Source organism: Protomyctophum bolini, assembly GCF_963924005.1.
Source record: "Protomyctophum bolini genome assembly, chromosome: 10".
NCBI classification, from domain to species: domain Eukaryota; kingdom Metazoa; phylum Chordata; class Actinopteri; order Myctophiformes; family Myctophidae; genus Protomyctophum; species Protomyctophum bolini.
This window is the reverse complement of record NC_137871.1, coordinates 17,405,544-17,426,635: the sequence shown is the minus strand read 5'-3', so window position 1 is coordinate 17,426,635 and position 21,092 is coordinate 17,405,544. Positions and strand designations below refer to the sequence as shown.

The following is a 21,092-nucleotide window of genomic DNA, read 5'->3' as shown; positions in this document are numbered from 1 at the left end:
TCTCCGATGGGAGAAACATTCGCTGCTTTTGCACACTAAAGGATCGTATGTCGGGAAAGGCTCATTCATGACGGATGTATCAACATTTATTGAACAGCAAGGCTTACATGATTGTTTGGATTTGATTACTTTATTCGAACAGTAATGGGTGTTCAAGGACGACGGACATATAGCCCTACTTGGATTAAGATCATTCTATTGCTTTGTCTCTGTGACTGGTCTGCGGCTCAGCTATCTTACTCTATTTCTGAGGAGGTGAACAAAGGCACGGTGGTGGGAAATCTAGCTAAGGATTTGAACCTCAATGTGCAAGAATTGGAATCAAGAGATCTCCGAATTGTGTCGGAGTACAGTCAGAAATATTTTGATGTGAATTTACGCACGGGAAACCTCTTTGTCTATGAACGGATAGACAGAGAACAGGTTTGCCCGGACTCAATGAAATGCTCCCTGACAATCCAGGCGTTATTAAGCAATCCAATTAATTTACATCGCATCGAGGTAAATGTTTTAGATATAAACGATAATTCACCTGCTTTTATTGAGCCTTCTTATGCATTGAACATTTCTGAGTCATCCTTACCAGGTGAGCGACATCTTCTCCCAATAGCAGTTGATGCAGACATAGGCAGTAACTCAGTAAAGAGTTATAAGCTCAGCCAAAATGAATATTTCTCCTTGGATGTACAGAGTGGTGGAGAGAGCAGTGTTTCTGCTGAGTTAGTGATACAGAAAGCATTAGATCGGGAGAGACAATCTGTTGTTAAACTCACTTTGACCGCTGTAGACGGAGGAAAGCCTCCCAGATCAGGGACATTACAAATAGTCGTAAATGTAATCGATGTCAATGATAACATACCTACCTTCAGCCATTCACTGTATAAAGCTCGTGTAAATGAAAATGCCCCATTTGGGACAAAAGTGATACAACTAAATGCCTCAGATTTAGACGACGGGCTGAATGGGAAACTTATATATTCATTTATCAAACGAGGTAATATAGATCCTTTAGATATATTTGATATTAACTCAGACACAGGCGACATTGTAGTTAAAGGTGTATTGGACCATGAAAAAATGTCTGCATATGAGATTCGTGTGCAGGTTAAAGATCAAGGCTCTATTCCCCGAATTGCCCACAGTAAGTTATTGATTGAAGTCATTGACGCGAATGATAATTCTCCACAGATATCGGTGACTTCCCTCAGAAATCCAGTGAAAGAAAACGCAGAGATAGGAACCGTTATTGCTCTAGTCACTGTACGCGATAAAGATAGTGGGAAGAATGGCGCCAATACTTGTACAATTAGTGGCATAACACCATTTAAACTTGAATCAAATTATAAAAATGACTATTCTCTAGTAGTAGACGGACCGCTCGACCGGGAAAGGGCTTCGCAGTATAATGTCACCATCACAGCTGTTGACGAGGGCACCCCGCCTCTATCCAGCACCAGTTTCATTACGGTCCACATCTCTGATGTTAATGACAACCCACCACTGTTTTCAGATCCAGTGGTTAACGTTTACGTGAAAGAGAATAGTGACACAGGTGCAGTTATATATACAGTTAGCGCAGTGGATCCAGACACAAATGAAAACGCAAAATTGACATATTCTTTGTTAAATAGCTCTCCTCGAAATGTCCCAATATCATCTGTTGTAAACATTAACTCGGAAACCGGGGATATAGTCAGTCTCCAGTCATTCAACTATGAGGAGTTGAACACTTTTCAGTTTTTAGTTCAGGCTACAGACTCTGGCGTCCCCCCTCTTAGTAGCAATGCAACTGTTTGCGTTTTTGTGTTGGATGAGAATGACAACAGTCCTGGAATTCTAGTGCCCTATTCTGAACACGGCTCTGTTAACAGTGAGAACATTCCATATTATGCTGAAGCTGGATACTTTGTGGCCAAGATAAGAGCTGTAGACGCAGACTCTGGCTACAATGCGTTGCTTTCTTATCACATCACTGAGCCAAAGGGAAATAACCTCTTCCGAATTGGAACCAGCAGCGGAGAAATCAGGACTAAGAGGCGAATGAGTGACAATGACCTAAAAACGCATCCATTGGTGGTGTTGGTTTCTGATAATGGAGAACCATCCCTGTCAGCCACTGTGTCTATTGATGTAGTGGTGGTTGAAAATACAGGAGACATTCAGACACCATATAGACATACTCCAACAAAGGATGACAACTTTTCAGATTTAAACCTGTATTTACTAATTGCCATTGCGTCTGTGTCTGTGATATTTCTACTGAGCCTCATCAGTTTAATTGCTGTCAAATGTCACAGGACAGACGACAATTTCAGTAGGTATGGCCCGCCAATGATCACCACCCATCCTGACGGGAGCTGGTCTTACTCTAAATCTACTCAGCAGTATGACGTGTGTTTCAGCTCTGACACACTGAAGAGTGACGTAGTGGTTTTCCCTGCGCCCTATCCACCTGTAGATGCAGAACTGATCAGTATTAACAGTGAGGATACTTTTAGCCGGACTCAAACTTTACCAAACAAAGAGAAGGTAAGAGACGTTCATGGCTGAACGAAATATTAGACCTAATTATGACTTTATATTTGTTATGTTTCGTATAGTCTTTTTCGCTAGATGGTATTATGGATGGTGTCCTGTTTTGTTGTGTTCATGGAGTGATTTAATGCAATTCATTGTTCATTGTACACATAAACCCCTATAATGAGCACTGAGACATTTGATTTGGGCAAAGTGTGACTGCAAATTAGAAATCATGCATTCAATCTGGTTTTGCCATTTAATGGCCTAAAATATGTCCTTTAGTATACAACTAATGCAATTTATACAATGTATATACAATTATTTCATATTCAAAAACATGTGAAAAGGAGCAAATTAAACAGACATTGTTAATGTTGCTATTTAACACCCAATTTGTATTGTGAAACATATCAATAATCAATAATCAATAGGCCTACGGCTTTTGTTCAATCAATCTATTTTGTCCATATCATCGGACATAATGTGTGTTAATGTGCACTTATGTTAACAAGGCATTATTTTCGATATTATAATAACACAACCATATATTTACATGTAAATATAATAGATCACAGGAAATCAAACAAGCAGTATAGGCTACTTATATATCGGTTGGCAGAGTTTCTGTATTAAGGCAGCTCTGTCCATGGTGCTGAATAGTTACACCCTGCTGAACTGTGTTATAGCACTATCCTGGTGCTGTGTGTGTGTGTGTGTGTGTGTGTGTGTGTGTGTGTGTGTGTGTGTGTGTGTGTGTGTGTGTGTGTGTGTGTGTGTGTGTGTGTGTGTGTGTGTGTGTGTGTGTGTGTGTGTGTGTGTGTGCGCGCGCGCGCAGATTTATTTATTATTTATTGTTGTTTGGCATAGTAAGCTATAGTATTTTTGGCTATAAGTTTTGGCTATTATTCAGATTGGTCTATTGAGAACCGTATGATGTCGCTGGAGACCACAAAACGAGTGCAATCTAAAACTCCTCCCTGAAAAAGACGTCATAGGCATGAGCGTGATAATAGACACACTCTGCTGCTGATGCTTCTGTGAAAATGGTTGGACATACTGGATGTATTTCTCTATGGGACCTGTCAATTTGTGGATTTAAATGATTGTTTACAATTACGCATTTTTGTTCGGATGATGATGGGGTTTCGAGAGCAACATGGATATGCCTGGATCCAAATCGCTGCTTTGTTTTGTCTTTGTGACTGGTCTGCGGCTCAAATATCTTATTCCATTTCTGAGGAGGTGAACAAAGGCACGGTAGTGGGGAATCTCGCTAAGGATTTAAATCTCAATGTTCAGGAACTGGAGTCACGGGATCTCCGAATTGTTTCGGGGTACAGTAAGAAATACTTTGATGTAAATTTGCGGACAGGAAACCTCTTTGTTAACGAGAGGATAGACAGAGACGAGCTTTGTCCCAGCAGCATTAAATGTTCTCTCAAAATACAGGCGGTATTAAGCAATCCAATGAGTGTAAATCGCATTGAGGTGAATATTTTGGATATTAACGATAACTCCCCTGCGTTCATTGAGCATTCTTATGTGTTAAATATTTCTGAATCGCTATCACCAGGAGAGCGATATTTACTTCCAATAGCAGTCGACACAGACACAGGCAGCAACTCGGTAAAGAGTTACAAGCTGAGTCCCAATGAACATTTCTCCCTTGACATACAGAGTGGTGGAGACCACACTATGTCTGAGTTAGTTTTGCAAAAATCTTTAGACCGAGAAAAACAGCCTACCATTAACCTAATTATGACCGCTGTAGATGGAGGTAAACCTCCAAGATCAGGAACATTGCAGCTGACAGTAAACGTTCTAGATGCAAACGATAATGCGCCGAATTTCAGTAAACCGCTATATAAAGTACGTGTCAGTGAAAATGCTGCTGCAGGGACAGTGGTAATGAAGCTAAATGCGACAGATTTAGACGAAGGTATGAATAGTAAGCTCGTCTATTCCTTCATCAAACGTGGGAACAACGATCCATCTAATATATTTGGTCTGAACTCAGAAACTGGAGAAATTACTGTTACGGGTAGTTTAGATTACGAGGAAACGCCTGCTTATGATGTTAGGGTGCAGGCAATGGACCATGGCCAATCACCTCGTAGTACTCATGCTAAACTACTCATAGAAGTTATTGATATAAACGACAATGCACCCGAAATATCAGTGACGTCACTCATGACCCCAGTGAAAGAAGATGCTGAGTTGGGAACAATTGTAGCCTTGGTCACAGTGAGCGATGCAGACGGAGGGAAAAACGGTCTCACCAGTTGTAAAATTATTGGCCAAGTTCCCTTTAGACTAACGTTAAACTACAAAAACGATTATTCATTAGTAGTAGATGGACCACTGGACAGAGAGAGTGTCTCCGAGTATAATGTCACCATCATAGCTACTGATGAAGGGTCCCCGTCGCTCTCCACCACAAGCGTTATTTCTGTAAACATAGCAGATGTGAACGACAACGCGCCTCGATTTTCAGATCCTGTGATTAATGCTTATGTGAAAGAAAACAGTCCTATCGGTACTGTCATTTACACAGTAAATGCATTTGATCCTGATTCAGGTGCGAACGCGGTTTTGTTTTATACATTGCAAGAGAGTTACCAAATAAATATTCCGATTTCATCAGTTGTAAACATTAACTCTGTGAGTGGAGAAATAGCCAGTCTCCAGTCTTTCAACTACGAAGAAGTGAAAACATTCCAATTTTATGTTCTGGCAACTGATTCTGGTGTTCCTCCGCTAAGTAGCAACGTGACTGTGAATGTTTTTATCCTGGATGAGAATGACAACAGCCCAGGGATTCTTGTGCCCTATTCTGAACATGGCTCTGTTAACAGTGAGAACATTCCTTACTCTGCTGAAGCTGGATACTTTGTTGCCAAGATCAGAGCTGTAGACGCAGACTGTGGTTATAATGCATTGCTTTCTTTTCACATCACTGAGCCAAAGGGAAACAACCTCTTTCGAATTGGAACCAGCACCGGGGAAATCAGGACTAAGAGGCGAATGAGTGACAATGACCTTAAAACTCACCCGTTAGTCGTGTTGGTTTCTGATAACGGTGACCCCTCCCTGTCAGCTACTGTGTCTATTGATGTAGTGGTGGGTGAAAATACAGGAGACATTCAGACACCGTACCGACATATTCCAACAAAGGACGACAACTTTTCAGATTTAAACCTGTATTTACTGATCGCCATTGCGTCTGTGTCTGTGATTTTTCTACTGAGTCTCATCAGTTTAATAGCTGTGAAATGTCACAGGACAGACGACAATTTCAGTAGGTATGGCGCCCCAATGATCACCACCCATCCTGACGGGAGCTGGTCTTACTCTAAATCTACTCAGCAGTATGACGTGTGTTTCAGCTCAGACACACTGAAGAGTGACGTAGTGGTTTTCCCTGCGCCCTATCCACCTGTAGATGCAGAACTGATCAGTATTAACAGTGAGGATACTTTTAACCGGACTCAAACGTTGCCCAACAAAGATAAGGTAAGAGACGTGGCTGAAGAAAATTAGGCATAATAACTTATTTTGTGTTCATGCAGTAATGTGATTTAATAAATTTCACATGAACCCCTAGTTAAAGAAGCAATGAGATATTTGATTTGGGCAAAGTGTGACTGCAAATTAGAACCCATACGTTTATCTGGTTTTGTTATGTCATTTTAGTATCACACAACTTTAAATCAAATTATATAACTGATTTAAAATGATTTAATCTTCAAAGAAATGTGAAAATAAGCAGATCAAACAGAATCACCAGACATTGTTAACGTTCATAGTCTCACATAGCAGCCAATTTGGCATGTGAATCAATACTGGGCTGGCAGAGTTTCAGCCTGTTTAAGGCAGTGCTGTTCATGGTGCTGAACCGTTTCAGCCTGAGAGTGGAATAGCTCTGTCCATGGTGCTGAACTTTGTGGTGAAACTCGCTGCATTTCTCCTGTTATTCGCTGCAATGACACACACACACACACACACACACACACACACACACACACACACACACACACACACACACACACACAGAGAGACAGACAGACAGACAGACACACACACACACACACACACACACGCACGCGCGCACGCAATGTCATATTTTGTTGTTATTATATTTTGTTGTTATTATAAGGTATCCATTATATATATATTTTTTCACTGGGTAGATTATGTGCAGATGGATGCAGTTTGTTTATGTATTATTATTGTTATTGTTGTTGTTATTGTTTTTGATGTGTTGATGGCTCCATTGGAAATATAGGCCTATGTCCTAAGCTAAACAAGCAATCATTATTTATTTGCCCAGTCAACAGTGTAGTGTATTCATTGTTTTAACACTCTGTGGACATCCATCCATAGGCATCCGTCCGTCAGTGATGACGATGGATTGCGCCTGAGTTATATAGGCCATGCTATATTGATTCATTTATTTGAATTACCTTTCGTTTTCTTCTTTGTAGGCCTACTAAACATGTTTGAATCTATCTATCATATATGAGTAGCCTAAATTGTCTTATTGTTCTGTAATCTAACACGTGGTGTCGCTAGAGACCGTAGTAGACTGTAAATATTTGCAATTCTGTAAAAACTCCACCCTGCATGGTACGTCATCAGCCACATTCTCCGATGGGAGAAACATTCGCTGCTTTTGCACACTAAAGGATCGTATGTCGGGAAAGGCTCATTCATGACGGATGTATCAACATTTATTGAACAGCAAGGCTTACATGATTGTTTGGATTTGATTACTTTATTCGAACAGTAATGGGTGTTCAAGGACCACGGACATATAGCCCTACTTGGATTAAGATCATTCTATTGCTTTGTCTCTGTGACTGTTCTGCGGCTCAGCTATCTTACTCTATTTCTGAGGAGGTGAACAAAGGCACGGTGGTGGGAAATCTAGCTAAGGATTTAAACCTCAATGTGCAAGACCTGGAATCAAGAGATCTCCGAATTGTGTCGGGCTACAGACAGAAATATTTTGATGTGAATTTACGCACGGGAAACCTCTTTGTTTATGAACGGATAGACAGGGAACGGCTTTGCCCAGTCTCGTTGAAATGCTCCCTGAACATCCAGGCGTTATTAAGTAATCCAATAAATTTACACCGCATCGAGGTAAATGTTTTAGATATAAATGATAACGCGCCTGCTTTCATTGAACCGTCTTATAATTTAAACCTTTCCGAGTCATCCTTACCAGGTGTGCGACATCTTCTACCAATAGCAGTTGATGCAGACATAGGCAGTAACTCAGTAAAGAGTTATAAGCTCAGCCAAAATGAATATTTTTCCCTGGATGTACAGAGTGGTGGAGAGAGCAGTGTTTCTGCCGAGTTAGTGATACAGAAAGCATTAGATCGGGAGAGACAGTCTGTTATTAAACTCACTTTAACCGCTGTAGACGGAGGGAAGCCTCCCAGATCAGGGACATTGCAAATAGTTGTAAATGTAATTGATGCAAATGATAACATACCTACCTTCAGCAATTCATTGTATAAAGCTCGTGTGAAGGAAAATGCTCCATTTGGGACTAAAGTAATCCAACTAAATGCCTCAGATTTAGACGATGGGATAAACGGGAAACTCACATATTCATTTATTAAACGCGGTAATATAGATCCTTTAGATATATTTGATATTAAGTCAGACACAGGAGAAATTGTCGTTAAAGGTGTGTTGGACCATGAAACAATGCCTGCATACGAGATTCGTGTCCAGGTTAAAGATCAAGGCTTGGTTCCCCAAATTGCCCACAGTAAGTTATTGATCGAAGTAATTGACGTAAATGATAATTCTCCAGAGATATCGGTGACTTCCCTCAGAAATCCAGTGAAAGAAAACGCCGAGATAGGAACCGTCATTGCTCTGGTCACTGTAAGCGATAAAGATAGTGGGAAGAATGGCGTCAATACTTGTAAAATTAGCGGCATAACACCGTTTAAACTTGAATCAAACTATAAAAATGATTATTCTCTAGTAGTAGACGGACCGCTCGACAGGGAAAGGGCCTCACAGTATAATGTCACCATCACAGCTGCCGACGAGGGGACCCCGCCTCTATCCAGCACCAGTGTCATTACGGTCCACATCTCTGATGTTAATGACAACCCACCACTGTTTTCAGATCCAGTGGTTAATGTTTACGTGAAGGAGAATAGTGACACAGGCGCAGTTATATATACAGTTAGCGCAGTGGATCCAGACACAAATGAAAACGCAAAATTGACATATTCTTTGTTAAATAGCTCTCCTCGAAATGTCCCAATATCATCTGTTGTAAACATTAACTCGGAAACCGGAGATATAGTCAGTCTCCAGTCATTCAACTATGAGGATTTGAACACTTTTCAGTTTTTAGTTCAGGCTACAGACTCTGGTGTCCCCCCTCTTAGTAGCAATGCAACTGTTTGCGTTTTTGTGTTGGATGAGAATGACAACAGTCCTGGAATTCTAGTGCCCTATTCCGAACACGGCTCTGTTAACAGTGAGAACATTCCATATTCTGCTGAAGCTGGATACTTTGTGGCCAAGGTCAGAGCTGTAGATGCAGACTCTGGCTATAACGCGTTGCTTTCTTATCACATCAGTGAGCCAAAGGGAAATAACCTCTTTCGAATTGGAACCAGCAGCGGAGAAATCAGGACTAAGAGGCGAATGAGTGACAATGACTTGAAAACGCATCCATTGGTGGTGTCGGTTTCTGATAATGGAGAACCATCCCTGTCAGCCACTGTGTCTATTGATGTAGTGGTGGTTGAAATTACAGGAGACATTCAGACACCATATAGACATTCTCCAACAAAGGATGATAACTTTTCTGATTTAAATCTGTATTTACTGATCGCAATTGCGTCTGTGTCTGTGATCTTTCTACTGAGCCTCATCAGTTTAATAGCTGTGAAATGCCACAGGACAGATGACAATTTCAGTAGATATGGCGCCCCAATGATCACCACCCATCCTGACGGGAGCTGGTCTTACTCTAAATCTACTCAGCAGTATGACGTGTGTTTCAGTTCAGACACAATGAAGAGTGACGTAATGGTTTTCCCTGCGCCCTATCCACCTGTAGATGCAGAACTGATCAGTATTAACAGTGAGGACACATGTAACCGGACACAAACTTTACCCAACAAAGAGAAGGTAAGAACCGTAAGATGATAGGCTAAATCAATGTGCTGCTCTCAAACTGCAGCTTTTAAAATTGGTCAAAGTTATTGGAACCCTGAGACATTTGATTTTGTATCATTGTATCATTCTAATAACAGGATGTGTGTGTGTGTGTGTGTGTGTGTGTGTGTGTGTGTGTGTGTGTGTGTGTGTGTGTGTGTGTGTGTGTGTGTGTGTGTGTGTGTGTGTAGTTATTTTACAATATGCATTTATTGCATTTAAAAGTAATCGGTTATAGGGAATCATTAACAAGCAGGCTACTTGTGTGTGTGTGTGTGTGTGTGTGTGTGTGTGTGTGTGTGTGTGTGTGTGTGTGCGTGTCAGAGAGAGATTCGTTTTATATTAATTTTAAATTATTTATTTTGTTATTGTATTATTACTTGCGCAAGCCGAGCGCGCAAGTAGGCCTACTAATTTCGGCCAGGACGATATTCGATGCGTATGCACCGTCCCAGCAAATGACGTAATGACTACTTGTAAAACATATCGTCATTACGTCACCATCAAAAACCAATTACACTCTGGCATTGGGTCCTTTAATCCACATCTTTATTACGTCATCATTGAGAGCTATAGTTATACCCTGACGTCATATGCTGGGACGGTGCATCCGCATCAAAAGTGTCGCTAAGTAACCAAAGTATACCGCTAATCAACTTACAAATTACATAATATTTATGATTTATAATATGATTTATATTTCTTTGAGAAACTAAAAAGGGATCCAGAATAATTCTAAATCGATAAAACTGTATTTCTTTTATAGATAGAAACTTGTACCATACTTCATCATAATACTACTTTTTTACAAAGCGTCGCAAATAGCTAAACCTAATAATTCAACATTTCAAACGTTCCTTGCAGAGAAGCTGAGATTTGACAGTTTGTAGCGGTCGACAGTAGGCTACTTTGCGCGCTCTGCTTGCGCATGGCCTACTAGTGTGCAACAAGCAAGTAGGCACTCGACAGAGTGCAGTTCTAGTTATAATTCGTTTTATCCATTGTACTTGTTTTATTTCACGGGTTAGATTATATTGTAGATACAGTGTGTTTTGCTTTTTTTTCAAATGAATGTCTATTGAGAACCGTGTGGCGTCGCTGGAGACCACAAAACGAGTGCAATCTAAAACTCCTCCCTGAAAATGTCGTCATAGGCATGAGCTTGATAACAGACACACTTCGAGAAAAGGGTTGGACATTTTACGGGATGTATTTCTCTATCGGACCAGTCAACTATACTTCAGAAATTAAATGATTATTTGCGATTGTGGCTTTTTGTTCGGATGATGAAGGGTTTTCGAGAACAAAATGGATATGTCTGGAGTCAAATCGCTGCTTTGTTTTGTCTTTTTGACTGGTCTGCGGCTCAAATATCCTATTCCATTTCTGAGGAGGTGAACAAAGGCACAGTAGTGGGGAATATCGCTAAGGATTTAAATCTCAATGTGCAGGAACTGGAGTCACGGGATCTCCGAATTGTTTCGGCGTACAGTAAGAGATACTTTGATGTGAATTTGCGGACAGGAAACCTCTTTGTTAACGAAAGGATAGACAGAGACGAGCTTTGCCCGAACATAATTAAATGCTCTCTGAAAATACAGGCAGTATTAAGCAATCCAATGAATGTAAATCGCATTGAGGTTAATATTTTGGACATAAATGATAACTCCCCTGCGTTCATTGAGCAGTCTTATGTGTTAAATATTTCTGAATCGCTATCACCAGGAGAGCGATATTTACTTCCAATAGCAGTCGACACAGACACAGGCAGCAACTCGGTAAAGAGCTACAAGCTGAGTCCAAATGAATATTTCTCCCTTGACGTGCAGAGCGGTGGAGACCACAGTGTGTCTGCCGATTTAGTGTTGCAGAAATCTTTAGACAGAGAAAAACAGCCTATTATTAACCTTATTCTGACTGCTGTAGATGGAGGTAAACCTCCAAGATCAGGGACATTAAAGATAATAGTGAATGTAATGGATGTTAATGATAATCCTCCTACATTCAGCAAACCACTATATAAAGTGCGTGTCAGTGAAAATGCTGCTACAGGGACAGTGGTAATAAAGCTAAATGCGACAGATTTAGACGAAGGTATGAACAGTAAAATCGTCTATTCATTGATCAAACGTGGGAACAACGATCCATCAGATATATTTTTTATGAACTCAGAAACTGGAGAAATTACTGTTAAGGGTAGTTTAGATTATGAAAACACACCTGCTTATGATGTTAGGGTTCAGGCAATGGACCAAGCCAGTTTGCCTCGTAGTTCACATGCTAAACTCCTAATAGAGATTATAGATATCAACGATAATGCGCCTGAAATATCAGTGACGTCACTCATGACCCCCGTGAAAGAAGATGCTGAGCTGAGAACAATAGTCGCTCTGGTCACAGTGAGCGATGCAGACGGAGGGAACAACGGTCTCACCAGTTGTAAACTTATGGGACAAGTTCCCTTTAAACTAGCATTAAACTACAAAAATGATTATTCATTAGTAGTAGATGGACCGCTGGACAGAGAGAGTGTCTCCGAGTATAATGTCACCATCATAGCTACTGATGAAGGGTCTCCGTCGCTCTCCACCACAAGCTTTATTACTGTAAACATAGCAGATGTGAACGACAATCCGCCTCGATTTTCAGATCCTGTGATTAATGCTTATGTGAAAGAAAACAGTCCTATTGGTATTGTCATTTGCACAGTAAATGCATTTGATCCTGATTCAGAGGGAAACGCAATTTTGTTCTACACATTGCAAGAGAGTTACCCAAGAAATGTCCCGATTTCATCTGTTGTAAACATTAACTCTGCGAGTGGAGACATAGTCAGTCTCCAGTCTTTCAACTACGAAGAAGTGAAAACATTTCAATTTTATGTTCTGGCAACTGATTCTGGTGTTCCTCCGCTAAGTAGCAACGTGACTGTGAATGTTTTTATCCTGGATGAGAATGACAACAGCCCAGGGATTCTTGCGCCCTATTCTGAACATGGCTCAGTTAATAGTGAGAACATTCCGTATTCTGCTGAAGCTGGATACTTTGTGGCAAAGATCAGAGCTGTAGATGCAGACTCTGGTTACAATGCACTGCTCTCTTATCACATCACTGAGCCAAAGGGAACTAACCTCTTTAGAATTGGAACCAGCAGCGGAGAAATCAGGACTAAGAGGCGAATGAGTGACAATGACATGAAAACTCATCCATTGGTGGTGTTAGTGTCTGATAACGGAGAATCATCCCTCTCAGCGACTGTGTCTATTGATGTAGTGGTGGTTGAAAATGCAGGAGACATTCAGACACCATACCGACATATTCCAACAAAGGATGATAACTTTTCTGATTTAAATCTGTATTTACTGATCGCCATTGCGTCTGTGTCTGTGATCTTTCTACTGAGTCTCATCAGTTTAATTGCTGTCAAATGTCACAGGACAGACGACGATTTCAGTCGGTATGGCGCCCCAATGATCACCACCCATCCTGACGGGAGCTGGTCTTACTCTAAATCTACTCAGCAGTATGACGTGTGTTTCAGTTCAGACACACTGAAGAGTGACGTAGTGGTTTTCCCTGCGCCCTATCCACCTGTAGATGCAGAACTGATCAGTATTAACAGTGAGGATACTTTTAGCCGGACACAAACTTTACCCAACAAAGATAAGGTAAGAGACGTGGCTGAAACTGAAAATAAACTTATTTTGTGTTCATGCGCAGTGATGTGATTTAATTCATTTTTACACATAAACCCCTAAGTTATAAAGGAGCAATGAGACATTGTATTTGGGCAATGTGTGACTTTTATCTGCATTTATCTGGTTTTTGCATTAACGTAATGTCAAATTTTACAACTGAATTGATTTACATGTAAATGTAATAGGTTAAAGGAAGTCAAACAAGCAGGCTACTTATTTGTCAGTTTTATTATCTCTTCTTTCTTTTACTCTGGCAGCTCTGTCCATGGTGCTGAACAGTTTCAGCCTGCTGTATAGCTCTGTCCATGGTGCTGAACAGTTTCAGCCTGCTGTATAGCTCTGTCCATGGTGCTGAACAGTTTCAGCCTGCTGTATAGCTCTGTCCATGGTACTGAACAGTTTCAGCCTGCTGTATAGCTCTGTCCATGGTTCTGAACAGTTTCAGCCTGCTGTATAGCTCTGTCCATGGTGCTGAACAGTTTCAGCCTGCTGTATAGCTCTGTCCATGGTGCTGAACAGTTTCAGCCTGCTGTATAGCTCTGTCCATGGGGCTGAACTTTGTGGTGAAATTCGCTGAGAGACACACACACACACACACACACACACACACACACACACACACACACACACACACACACACACACACGCATGCATGCATGCATGCATGCATGCACACACACATGCACTTGTTACGTTTTCTTGCTATTATATTTGTTTGGGTAGATTATATGCAGAAGGATTCAGTTATTTATGTATTATGTGGCAGCTCGACAGAGTGCATTTCTAGTAATTATTGTTATTGTTGTTTGGCATAGTATTTGGACATATAGGCGTTATATAGGCCTACATGCCTATGTTATATTGATTAATTTATTTGAAATAACCTTCGTTTTTTTCTTTGTAAGCTATAGGCCTACTAAACATGTTTGAATGTATTCTCCTAATGAGTAGCCTTAAACTATAACACGTGGTGTCGCTAGAGACCGTAGACTGTAAATATTTGCCATTCTGTAAAAACTCCACCCTGCATGGTACGTCATCAGCCAAATTCTCCGATGGGAGAAACATTCGCTGCTTTTGCACACTAAAGAATCGTATATGTCGGGAAAGGCTCATTTGATTCATGACGGATGTATCAACATTTCTTGGAACAAAAGGCTTACATGATTGTTTGGATTAAATTATTGTATTCGAACAGAAATGGGTGTTCAAGGACCACGGACAAGCCCTACTTGGATTAAAATCATTCTATTACTTTGTCTCTGTGACTGGTCTGCGGCTCAGCTATCTTACTCTATTTCTGAGGAGGTGAACAAAGGCACGGTGGTGGGAAATCTAGCTAAGGATTTGAACCTCAATGTGCAAGAATTGGAATCAAGAGATCTCCGAATTGTGTCGGGCTACAGCCAGAAATATTTTGATGTGAATTTACGCACGGGAAACCTCTTTGTTTATGAACGGATAGACAGAGAAGCGCTTTGCCCGGACTCAGTGAAATGCTCCCTGAAAATCCAGGCGCTTTTAAGCAATCCAATAAATTTACACCGCGTCGAGGTCAATGTTTTAGATATAAACGATAACGTGCCTGCTTTCATCGAGGTGTCTTATAATTTTAACATTTCCGAGTCATCGTTACCAGGTGAGCGATATTTACTTCCAATAGCAGTTGATGCAGACATAGGCAGTAACTCAGTAAAGAGTTATAAGCTCAGCCAAAATGAATATTTTTCCCTGGATGTACAGAGTGGTGGAGAGAGCAGTGTTTCTGCCGAGTTAGTGATACAGAAAGCATTAGATCGGGAGAGACAGTCTGTTATTAAACTCACTTTGACCGCTGTAGACGGAGGGAAGCCTCCCAGATCAGGGACATTGCAAATAGTGGTAAATGTAATCGATGTCAATGATAACACACCCACCTTCAGCCATTCATTGTACAAAGCTAGTGTGAATGAAAATGCCCCGTTTGGGACAAAAGTGATCAAATTAAATGCCTCAGATTTAGATGACGGGCTAAACAGAAAACTAATATATTCATTTATCAAACGTGGAAACATAGATCCTTCAGATGTATTTGATATTAACTCGGACACAGGAGAAATTGTAGTTAAAGGTGTGTTAGACCATGAAAAAATACCTGCATATGAGATCCGTGTTCAGGTTAAAGATAAAGGATATATTCCCCGAATTGCCCACAGTAAGTTATTGATCGAAGTAATTGACGTAAATGATAATTCCCCAGAGATATCAGTTACTTCCCTCAGAAATCCAGTGAAAGAAAACGCAGACATAGGAACTGTTATTGCTCTGGTCACTGTAAGCGATAAAGATAGTGGTAAGAATGGCGTCAATACTTGTAAAATCAGCGGTGCAACACCGTTTAAACTTGAATCAAACTATAAAAATGATTATTCTCTAGTAGTAAACGGGCCTCTCGACAGGGAAAGGGTTTCACAGTATAATGTCACCATCACAGCTGCTGACGAGGGGACCCCGCCTCTATCCAGCACCAGTGTCATTACGGTCCACATTTCTGATGTTAATGACAACCCACCACTGTTTTCAGATCCAGTGGTTAACGTTTACGTGAAAGAGAATAGTGACACAGGTGCAGTTATATATACAGTTAGCGCAGTGGATCCAGACACAAATGAAAACTCAAAATTGACGTATTCTTTGTTAAATAGCTCTCCTCGAAATGTCCCAATATCATCTGTTGTAAACATTAACTCGGAAACCGGGGATATAGTCAGTCTCCAGTCATTCAACTATGAGGATTTGAACACTTTTCAGTTTTTAGTTCAGGCTACAGACTCTGGCGTCCCCCCTCTTAGTAGCAATGCAACTGTTTGCGTTTTTGTGTTGGATGAGAATGACAACAGTCCTGGAATTCTAGTGCCCTATTCCGAACACGGCTCTGTTAACAGTGAGAACATTCCGTATTCTGCTGAAGCTGGATACTTTGTGGCCAAGGTCAGAGCTGTAGACGCAGACTCTGGCTACAACGCGTTGCTTTCTTATCACATCAGTGAGCCAAAGGGAAATAACCTCTTTCGAATTGGAACCAGCAGCGGAGAAATCAGGACTAAGAGGCGAATGAGTGACAATGACCTGAAAACTCACCCATTGGTGGTGTTGGTTTCTGATAATGGAGAACCATCCCTGTCAGCCACTGTGTCTATTGATGTAGTGGTGGTTGAAAATACAGGAGACATTCAGACACCCTATAGACATATTCCAACAAAGGAAGATAACTTTACTGATTTAAACCTGTATTTACTGATCGCCATTGCGTCTGTGTCTGTGATATTTCTACTGAGCCTCATCAGTTTAATTGCTGTCAAATGTCACAGGACAGAAGACGATTTCAGTCGGTATGGCCCTCCAATGATCACCACCCATCCTGACGGCAGCTGGTCTTACTCTAAATCTACTCAGCAGTATGACGTGTGTTTCAGCTCTGACACACTGAAGAGTGACGTAGTGGTTTTCCCTGCGCCCTATCCACCTGTAGATGCAGAACTGATCAGTATAAACAGTGAGGATACTTTTAACCGGACTCAAACTTTACCCAATAAAGATAAGGTAAGAGACGGAGCCGCACGTGAAAATTGGGCCTAATAATAACTTTCATTTTCTTATAGGTAGGCCTATTCTTTATGATTATCTCCATATAGGATATCACATTTTAGTACTTTGGTATGAAACTGCGCCTTTTATGACATGTATTAATTTACCTAACATGATTTTATATGTTTAAAATAATCTGAAAAAGAGATTATAAAACAGACTTGCGGATTTACTGTTAAAGTTACACGTGTAACAGCAGCCCATTTGTCCATGTATAGATGAATAATCAACACTATATGGCTTTTGTTCAATCAATATTTTGTTGTTGTTGTTGTAGGCTACTGAAGTCAACACTGCATGATTTCCCATATAATTACAAAGTAGTATACAATAATACATTTAGGTTAAAGGAATAGTCAAGCAAGCAGGCTATATATCACATTGACAGAGTTTCTGTCCATGGTGCTGAAGTGTTGCAGTCTGCTGTAGTGTGGAACAGCTCTGTCCATGGTGCTGAACTCAACTTAGCATTGTCTGGTTCCCTCCGTGGTGAAACTCGCTGCAGCTTCTTACTTTCTTCGGTGATCGATGTATTTAATGATTTATTGATTTGTCTATTTGTTAATCATTGATGTATGTTTTATTAGGTATCCATTATAGTTGTTGCGAATGCAGTGAGCACTAACTATGAGACCTAGCAGATCATGTCTGTCTGTCTGTCTGTCTGTCTGTCTGTCTGTCTGTCTGTCTGTCTGTCTGTCTGTCTTTCACGGGTACCGTAGATGTATAGGCTATTGTACAGTTTATTTGCTTATGTATTTTTTAGGCGATTATTGTTATTGTTATTGTTATTTTCATTTGGCATAGTATTTCAAAAAGGTTTAGCTATTATTCAAATTGATAGGTCTATTGAGAACCTTGTGGTGTCGCTGGAGACCACAACACGACTGTAGTGCAGCTGACAATATCCAAAACTCCTCCCTGAAAACAACGTCATAGGCATGAGCTTGATAACAGACACACTCGAATGCTGATGCTTCTGTGAACAGGGTTGGACATTTTACGGGATGTATTTCTCTATGGGGCCTTTCAACTGCTTTGGAACTAAATGATTGTTTGCTATTGGTTCGAATGATGATGATGATGATGGGGTTTCGAGAACAAAATGGATATGTCTGGATTCAAATCGCTGCTTTGTTTTGTCTTTGCGACTGGTCTGCGGCTCAAATATCCTATTCCATTTCTGAGGAGGTGAACAAAGGCACAGTAGTGGGGAATCTCGCTAAGGATTTAAATCTCAATGTGCAGGAACTGGAGTCACGGGATCTCCGAATCGTGTCGGAGTACAGTAAGAAATACTTTGATGTGAATTTGCGGACAGGAAACCTCTTTGTTAACGAGAGAGTAGACAGAGACGAGCTTTGTCCGAACACCATTAAGTGTTCTCTGAAAATGCAGGCAGTATTAAGCAATCCAATGAATGTAAATCGCATTGAGGTGAATATCTTGGACATAAATGATAACTCCCCTGCTTTCATTGAGCAGTCTTACGTATTAAATATTCATGAATCGCTATCACCAGGAGAGCGATATCTACTTCCAATAGCAGTTGATACAGACACAGGCAGCAACTCGGTAAAAAGCTACAAACTGAGTCCCAATGAGCATTTCTCCCTTGACGTGCAGAGCGGTGGAGACCACAGTGTGTCCGCTGAGTTAGTGCTGCAGAAATCTTTAGACCGAGAAAAACAACCTATCATTAACCTCATTCTGACCGCTGTAGATGGAGGTAAACCTCCAAGATCAGGGACATTACAGCTGATGGTACATATTATAGATGCCAATGATAATGCACCGACCTTCAGCAAATCGCTATATAAAGTGCGTGTCAGTGAAAATGCTGCTCCCGGAACAGTGGTAATAAAGCTAAATGCAACCGATTTAGACGAGGGTATGAACAGTAAGCTCGTCTACTCATTGATCAAACGTGGCAACGTCGATCCATCAGATGTATTTGACATAAACTCAGAAACTGGTGCAATTACTGTCAAAAGTAGTTTAGATTATGAAGACACACCTGCTTATGAAGTTAGGGTTCAGGCAACCGACAAAGGCCATCCGCCTCGAAGTGCAAACGCTAAATTATTAATAGAAATTACAGATGCCAATGATAATTCGCCAAAGATATCTGTGACGTCACTCATGACCCCCGTGAAGGAAGACGCAGGTTTGGGAACAATTGTGGCCTTGGTTGCTGTGAGCGACTCAGATGGAGGAATGAATGGGCAGACCAGTTGTAAACTTGTTGGGCCTACTCCTTTTAAGCTCACGTTAAATTACAAAAATGATTATTCATTGGTAGTAGATGGACCGCTGGACAGAGAGAGTGTATCTGAGTATAATGTCACCATCATAGCTACTGATGAAGGGTCTCCGTCGCTCTCCACCACAAGCGTTATTACTGTACATGTAGCAGATGTTAATGACAACCCGCCTCGATTTTCAGAGCCTGTGATTAATGCTTATGTGAAAGAAAACAGTCCTATCGGTACTGTTATCTGCACAGTGAGTGCATTTGATCCTGATTCAGATGGAAACGCTATTTTGTTGTATACATTGCAAGAGAGTTACTCAAGAAATATTCCCATTTCATCAGTGGTAAACATTAACTCTGCGAGTGGAGAAATAGTCAGTCTCCAGTCGTTCAACTACGAAGAAGTGAACACATTTACATTTTATGTTCTGGCAACTGATTCTGGTGTTCCTCCACTAAGTAGCAACGTGACTGTGAATGTTTGTATCCTGGATGAGAATGACAACAGCCCAGGGATCCTCGCACCCTATTCTGAACACGGCTCTGTTAACAGTGAGAACATTCCTTATTCTGCTGAAGCTGGATACTTTGTGGCCAAGGTCAGAGCTGTAGATGCAGACTCTGGCTATAATGCACTGCTTTCTTATCACATCACTGAGCCAAAGGGAAACAACCTCTTTCGAATTGGAACCAGCAGCGGAGAAATCAGGACTAAGAGGCGAATGGGTGACAATGACCTGAAAACTCACCCGTTAGTGGTGTTGGTTTCTGATAACGGAGAACCCTCCCTGTCAGCTACTGTGTCTATTGATGTAGTGGTGGTTGAAAATACAGGAGAAATTCAGACTTCATTTAGACACCTGCCAATGAAGGAGGAGAGCTTCTCTGATTTAAACCTTTATTTACTGATCGCCATTACATCAGTGTCTGTGATCTTTCTACTGAGCCTCATCAGTTTAATAGCTGTCAAATGCCACAAGACAGACAGCGATTTCAGCAGGTACGGCGCCCCAATGATCACCACCCATCCTGACGGGAGCTGGTCTTACTCTAAATCTACTCAGCAGTATGACGTGTGTTTCAGCTCTGACACACTGAAGAGTGACGTAGTGGTTTTCCCTGCCCCTTATCCACCTGTAGATGCAGAACTCATTAGTATTACTGATGGGGACACTTATAGCCGGACCCAGACTTTACCAAACAAAGAAAAGGTAAGCCACTGAAAAAACGTATAATATTCTTAATCATCATAATCATGGCTAACAATAAATATATTATTATGTAGGTCTATTTAATTTACAAAGAATCTATTATTATTATTAGCCTTATTATTATTAATATTAATTTATTTTCGAGGATGCATGGCTTTTAGGCAGCAGTTAAATGAGACGTGTCGTGAAACGTCATGTGGCCGATGTGGGCGCCACTCACTTTACACGAGTGTGATTTGTGTCCCTGTAACTTTACACCAAGTGCCCCACAAAGTTCTATTTGATCAATTATTTATCCGCTGTATCATAACTTAAGCAAGCTGATTCATTCAGGGCATGATGCTTTTGAGAAAATGCATTTGAAGGCAGAAACAATATGCAATATGACATTAAGCGAGCGCGTGACAAAATGGCCTTTAGAGAGGCTCATTTCAGCCTAACATTTGTTTACATATCAATACAGCTCATCTCTTATTTTAAGCTATATTATGGTGTCTGATGTTTTCATGGCATAATGCTATAACGTTGACATATATTAAATATTTCCATCAAAAGTATCACTCAATCTCAATTTATTTTTGT

At 40.8% G+C, this 21,092-nt stretch overlaps 4 protein-coding genes across 6 annotated transcripts in view; all 4 read left to right on the top strand.

Moving 5' to 3' along the window:
• The window catches only part of LOC308322188 (protocadherin beta-7-like), a gene marked incomplete at both ends in the record, with an annotated part of 175,041 nt that overhangs the window by 88,902 nt on the left and 65,047 nt on the right, over positions 1–21,092 (top strand). The window lies entirely within an intron of this gene.
• Positions 1–21,092, top strand: part of LOC308322088 (protocadherin alpha-C2-like) — a 117,478-nt gene that overhangs the window by 41,355 nt on the left and 55,031 nt on the right. The window contains exon 1 of one of the 3 annotated variants that reach the window (XM_080773284.1): positions 7,287–9,693. The exons of the other annotated variants lie outside the window; for them this stretch is intronic. Within the exon in view, the coding sequence (XP_080629410.1) occupies positions 7,309–9,693 (2,385 nt within the window). The 5' untranslated portion in view covers positions 7,287–7,308. Of the gene's footprint in view, positions 1–7,286; positions 9,694–21,092 lie in introns of those variants that run through there. 3 annotated transcript variants of the gene reach the window in all.
• On the top strand, positions 145–7,101 carry LOC308322877 (protocadherin gamma-B5-like; the record flags this gene model as incomplete). The annotated part of the gene is made up of 4 exons (XM_080774366.1): positions 145–828; positions 4,333–4,459; positions 5,963–6,033; positions 7,093–7,101. The coding sequence occupies 4 exons, from the start codon at positions 145–147 to the stop codon at positions 7,099–7,101; spliced, it is 891 nt and encodes a 296-aa protein (XP_080630492.1).
• On the top strand, positions 18,120–20,522 carry LOC308322876 (protocadherin alpha-2-like; the record flags this gene model as incomplete). The annotated part of the gene is made up of 1 exon (XM_080774365.1): positions 18,120–20,522. The coding sequence occupies one exon, from the start codon at positions 18,120–18,122 to the stop codon at positions 20,520–20,522; it is 2,403 nt and encodes an 800-aa protein (XP_080630491.1).